The sequence below is a fragment of the Sprattus sprattus genome (assembly GCF_963457725.1).
Source record: "Sprattus sprattus genome assembly, chromosome: 3".
Classification (NCBI taxonomy): Eukaryota; Metazoa; Chordata; class Actinopteri; order Clupeiformes; family Clupeidae; genus Sprattus; species Sprattus sprattus.
This window is the reverse complement of record NC_137922.1, coordinates 40,646,384-40,653,015: the sequence shown is the minus strand read 5'-3', so window position 1 is coordinate 40,653,015 and position 6,632 is coordinate 40,646,384. Positions and strand designations below refer to the sequence as shown.

Here is a 6,632-nt window from a genome sequence, read left to right as displayed (position 1 = left end):
CATACCGTGGCACCTCTCCCATTCAATGAAAGTAAAAGTCCAACATAGCACCAGGGTTTGGTTGAGGAACATCCTCCCACTCCAGTGTGTGTGAGGCTCAGGTTCTCATTAGCACAGAGAGAGACGAGTGAAATGAGGTCTGTCCGTCGTTCATCTTGATTTAAAAACAATTAAAAAAACGAAAAACAAACAGCAAACACTTTCGCAGAAAAAAACTAAATCACACTTCCAGGATAGGTTGAAAAAATTTAACGAAAAAAATGGAGGAAATATTCCCACTTGAGTGTATTGGTGGTTGCTGCCTTGAAAAAGTGTCCTGGATCCTAATAATAACACAGCCCTGACCGGAGTAACGCTGAGATATTCACAATGAAATACAACTAACCAGTTATTGATCCTATTGGTTGTCTTCCAAGGGGCGGGGAGAGAATCTGCTCACAGCTGAGACAGCTGAGTAGCCACGCCCCTTTAACAATGCTGGCATTGATGTCATTTCCTGACACTCAGAAAGGAAGGCCAGCCTCCAACAACGGTCTGAGAAGTTTGTACACAAACAAGAGGTTTTCGTGTTAATGTGTGAGTGCGAGTGTTTGTGCGTGAGTGTGTGTGTGTGTGAGTGTGTGTGTGTGTGTGTGTGTGAGTGTGTGTTCCCCTATGTTGAGGTGTACTTCGGCAGGAAAGGTAAACTGTCAGTATAAGACAAAGGAGCAGAGACAGAAGGGCCAGCATACTGTATCTGATCAGGGCAGTGAGATGTGTGTGTGTGTGTGTGTGTGTGTGTGTGGGGGGGGGGGGGCACGGGGATGGAGGGTGGGGGGGGGTTGAGGGGGAACAGTGGGGCTGGGGTCAGGTGATGAGGGCTGAGTATCCAAACCAAAGCAACCCCCCCCCCACCCCCACCCCCACCCTGAAAAACAAAACCGTAAACAAACATACAAAAACATAAAAAAATACACAAAATTGAAGCAAAGCCGGTGGTGACCCCTCTCCCCCATCCCTCCAACCCCCCCTTTTGCCAATGCTTCTGCTGGTGTCTGATTCACACGTGTCGGTGACGAGACGAAACGGTGCCTTGTTACTCTGAAGAAAAACAACAGACCAAACGTCAAATAAAAAAAGACCCTGGGATAGGGTGGGCGGCGATGGCAGGGCAAGGGAACGGGAGAGAGGTGACGCTCCAAGAGTCCTTCCTGCCTCGTGTGTCCAGGCTCCGACTGCTTCCACTGCTCCTCCAATCAGACTCCCTCCTCTGGCTTCTTCTCCTCCTACTCCTTCTCTTTGTCTCTCTCTTCCCCCTCCTCCCTCCTCCCTCACACCTCCTGGTCCTCAAACACCTCCAGGAAGAGCGGGGGGAAGAGCTCGTTGGGGCACTCCACCTTCATGTGCAGGAAGCGGCTGGCGTGGCAGGCCCCGATCATGCGCAGGTCCGTCACCTTCATCAGCAGCTTGGGCCAGAAGTGGGGAATGTTGTGCTTGCGGTAATTGATGTAGTGCTCGAACGCCAGCAGGTACATCTCCTGGCACTTCTCAATCTTGTCTACGCAGGTGATGCCCGAACGGTCTGAGACAGTGAGTGAGATAGAGAGAGGGGGGGAGATAGAGAGATAGTGAAACAGAGGTTGAACATCAAGCGTAGTTGCATTAGTTCAGGCAGGCCATGGTAGTCCACCCACTTCTCAGCCATCAGCTGAAACTGACATCCTTTTATCAACAGATTGATGAGGCGGATAAGGTCATGTGTTATGGGGAATTTTACAATCCAGGCAGCACATATTCCTGAATAAAACTGCTGATTGTTTGACCCCAAGGTCTTTCTACCCACGACTCAGCCTGGGCTTACATTTTCTTTTTATTTCACAGTGGACGTGAACACAGCATGTTCCTTAGCAGTCCACTGTTTTCAGTCACTGGGATTATAGCCTGCATTTATGAAGGCACTGGTCTGAGTAATCCATATGAGATTCATATGATATTCCTGGACCTTCAGCGCAGAGTCTGCTTGGGAATACTTTAATCAATCTTCAAAAGTCCCTTTGCTAATGACAAATGGTTACCCTTTACGGTCCCTGTTCTTCACAAAATAGTGTCTGAGTTAAGAACAGGTCTCTTTGGCCTCTTTCTTCACAGCAATGGCATGGTTTTTAGAGGTGTTCTTTTTGGGGGGGGGGGGGGGATGCAATCCCTCCTTTAAGGTACAATAATGGCACATCAAAGGAGCAAGGGCTTATTCTGATTTTAATGCAGTGAATGAAGTCCCCCCTTCTCTCTTGCCCTTTTCAAACATCTTAATTCAGTCAACCGATAAGATCCACATGCACTAAAAGAAAACAGATAAAAAAAACCCAGCATGCTTCATACTTCATACAAGCTACTAAAAGACAGAAAGGAGAGACAGAGACCTGCAGCCATACATAAACGTATAGACCAGTTTGTTGCCAGAGTATGCAGAGACACGTGTATGAGCTAGTGTATAACCAGAAGCTTTCAAGTACTTCCCAGCCACTTACGAACACTAGCCAGAGCCTATTAACACTTCAACATGACCCCCCACAACCTTTGACCTTTGACCTCTATGACCCCTCACTGACCCCTCACCTGAGCTCATGAGAAGTACAGCCTGTAGGAGCGCCACCTCTGTGTCGTCCAGGTTGAACTGTGCCAGGCTCTTGCCCAGGTCGAAGATGGCATCGGACACCACGCCCAAGCCGCCGTTCTTGAGCTGCTCGCGCTTGACGGCCATCTCGCCGCTCAGCGTCAGTGTCTCGCTTTCGGGGTCGTAGCGCACTGCCGCCCGAAGGGACATGATCTCCATGCAGCAGCCTTTCAGAAGGATGATCTGGTCTTCACAAGGCAGCTGAAAGAGAGAGAATGAGAGAGCGAGAGAGAGAGAGAGAGAGAGAGAGAGAGAGAGAGAGAGAGGTGAGTTGCACAGGAGGACGGGCACTGTGCGTTTACATTTGTGCGTTGTGGTGGGGATGGCCATCACTATGCATCTAAGAGGTAATGATCAGCAGACACACACACGCACGCACGTACACACACACACACACACACACACACACACACACACACACACACACACACACACACACACACACACACACACACACACACAAACACACACACCCTGCCTACAATGTAAAAAAGGAGCACACAAACATGCACACACACACACAGACACACACACACACATATACATAAAAAGGTAGGGTTTCACTCACACACACAGACGCACACACACACATACACATACACACACACACAAATTATGTGGACTCAAAAGCACAGAGCTTGGTTACCCTGTCAGCCTCATTAGTGCTGCCCGTGGTTCTGATTACGGACACTTAACGACCCCTGCCTCGCAAGGGAGCGTCTCTGCTTGCAGCCCGCCCGCCCGCTGGGCTCCCTGCAACACGACCAGCCCTCTGCGCCCATAAACACCCAGAGCAACAGTGTGAGAGATGCCAGCCAGCTCAGGGGGACAGGCCAGAGTATGCCACACTCACCCTGATGGGAATGTGCATAGGATGGTGTGCTAGTGCAGACAAAAATAGAAGAACTCCCATGCCTCTCCTTCTCCTTCTCCTTCTCTCTCTCTCTCTCTCTCACACACACACTCATATACATGTGCAGAGACATATGTGCCTACCTACTCAAATAGAAATGTGCTCACAGATGACATGTAGCAGAGGTGGAATCAGAGATGAACTGTGTGCACACGCACACACACACACACACACACACACACACACACACACACACACACACACACACACATACACACACACACACACACACACTAGAGCATGGCAACCCGACCCGAGCCCGTCGGAACCTGTCGGGTTGGGCCGGGTTCGGACAAATATTAGAAATGTATAAGCGGGCTCGGGTCGGGCTCGACACATCAGCGCGATAATGCATTGAACATTCCAAATTTAAAATATCTTAATAAATAGTCAAGCCAACTGTCTGCTTCACATGATGCAAAAGTTCGTTTTTGACAAATAAAATAAATTACATTTAGGTCCTTCATTTTAGGATAACAGCCTTCTTCCCGTGGCGGGAATTTGTTTATGTCTGTGACAACACGATTACAGGTGGCAAAATGGCATCACGGAGAAAGTTCATCTGGAGACTTTAAAATGATACTAAACGAAGGGAAATCTACTGTATGGAGATATTTCTGCTTAGTAGACGATGCAAATTCTAATTTGGTTGTTGGATATGTCCAATGTAAGAAGTGTGAAGTTTTAATGAAATATGATTGATGCAACTATCGTTCTCCACAACAACATGGATTAAACCTCGGATAGTTTCAGGCGTGCTAAAAGATCTTCAATGGTAAGACTTGTCTGTTGTGCCTCCGTTGGTGTAGCATGAAACGTGAGTTTTACTAAAGCATAGCGTTTGTAATGTGTAGCTATTTCATTCCGTTTGTTAACCTTTCCTGCTGTCTGTCTCTGAAAGTTGGAGATTGCAGGGGAGTAAAATGCTCCACGGCCGAAGTAGATTACATGTTTTTAACTTCGGGGTTAATTCCCTTTCCTTTAAGTCTGCTGCTGGTTAGTAAATACAGACCGCAGGAAAGGTTAACAAACGGGATGAAATAGCTACACATTACACACGCTATTAATATGCTTTAATAAAACTCACGTTACTCACATACTGGTTAACACTGTTACAGCACAAATGTTTGTCGCTAGTACATCCTAACTATGCGTCACCTTTGTCCTTGTACGTGCTCCTCTTAAAGGAGCCGCACCATTTTACTAAACGTTCTTGCAATGTGAATCATTTAATTTAAATATGCTTATTGGCCTTATTGTGTACGGTTGTGCGTTTAACAGCGCTTGTTTGTGTGTGAGAGAGAGAGAGCATTTAACTGTTGATGCCACAGTTTAATAGGCCAGGATATTCATAAAAGACGTACGACAATGTGGCATAAGTAGGCTACTATGAACAGTTGAGGAATTAATTCCGTCGGGCTCGGTTCGGATTTGAAAAAAAAAATGTTAATGGCTGTTGGTCTCGGTCCGGGCTCGGTTACTATTCTGTCGGTTGAGGGCCGGGCTCGGACAGAAAAAAACGGCCCGAGCCACGCTCTAACACACACACACACACACACACACACACACACACACACACACACACACACACACACACACACACACACATACACACACACACACACACACACACACACACACATACACACACGCAGGGCAGGGCATACAGAGCAGGCAGACGGCATCTACTAAATAAAACAGGCTAGTAATTAACCACTTAATTTCAATGACAAACAATAAGACCCCAGCCCACTCCGCTGCACCACATCTTAAGCTAATCCAAGCGCTGGGTGGGGAGTGGGATGCTTGCCGTGTTCAGTCTCAATTACAAAGATTCATTTCATCCAGCTACTGTCGCAAACACACATGCAATTATGAGCAAAAGTCCCAACAGAAGCAATAAACATTGCACATCAACACTGCACATCGCAGCATTTTACTGTGATGGCCTGACAACTTCACATAGTTATTCCATAATTCACACAGTTCATGAAATACGCACACAACCACGCAAATATGCAAGCTTGACAAAACAGAAAGATAATTCCATACACACATACTACATCTCGCACAAACACACACACACCAAAACCACACATGCATACAGAAACCCAAATACATTGACAGACAGGCAACCTAACACACAGGCAGTCACACACCCGTATGAAAATACACACAGTTCATGAAATACGAACACAACCACGCAAATATGCAAGCTTGACAAAACAGAAAGATAATTCCATACACACATACTACATCTCACACAAACACACACACACCAAAAACACACATGCATACAGAAACAGGCCAACCAACACACACCTGTATGGAAAGACACACATATGGAAACAAACAGGGGTGACCCACCTCTGAGAACATGGGCAATTTTTTGGCAAAGTCAACCACGCGGGTGATGGCAGGCGTGATGATCTTGGTGAACTCGCTGAAGGCCTCCAGGTCCACCTTGTCTCCGTCTGTGGTAGGGGCCACAGGAGACTGGCCGATGTCCTCTGGCTGCAGGCGGGACAGGGGGGACGCAGAGTGTCAACGTCAGGACATGATAATATGCATTGAATAATTTCACATTCATGACGTCCAGTCTATATCATATATAAACAGATTTTGTTCGACCAGTGTTTGCAATTTATTTGCCTTGTTTTGTTTAAAAGAGGGCATCAGCATCATCAGCAGCAGCAGCGAAAGCCCTCAAAATGATCACAGATGCGCTCGAAAGACGAGCAAAGCCTCAGTATTCTCTTGCAGGAGGATTTCTCAAATCCCAGCCATGAGGGAGTTGTGCTGCTACATCACGTCACTGTACAAGGACATAATCCTCACACACTCATCTACGCTGAGCCACACAGAGATGAGAGTTCGAGAGGACGAACACACTCTTGCCCGGCGTGTGTGGCATGTGTGTGGCGAGAGCGGAGCACTCCTCCTCACACACAGCCTGGTAGGGCGAGTGTATTTTTAACTCCTGCCCTGCAGAGCCAGGCTGTGTGTGTGTGTTGGGGATGGGTAGGGCTCAGCGGTGTTCTGGATGCGGAGGAAGATGTAGGACCT

At 47.4% G+C, this 6,632-nt stretch overlaps 1 protein-coding gene across 3 annotated transcripts in view; it reads right to left on the bottom strand.

Annotated features, from left to right (window-relative positions):
- Positions 1-1,020: 1,020 nt before the first annotated feature.
- The window catches only part of LOC308362148 (thyroid hormone receptor alpha), a 130,367-nt gene continuing 124,755 nt past the window's right edge, over positions 1,021-6,632 (bottom strand). For all 3 annotated transcript variants that reach the window (XM_080834683.1, XM_080834685.1, XM_080834684.1), the window contains 3 exons: positions 5,934-6,080; positions 2,596-2,854; positions 1,021-1,561 (listed from right to left, as the gene is read on the bottom strand). In XM_080834683.1, the coding sequence (XP_080690809.1) occupies positions 1,311-1,561; positions 2,596-2,854; positions 5,934-6,080 (657 nt within the window). In that variant the 3' untranslated portion in view covers positions 1,021-1,310. The remainder of the gene's footprint in view (positions 1,562-2,595; positions 2,855-5,933; positions 6,081-6,632) is intronic.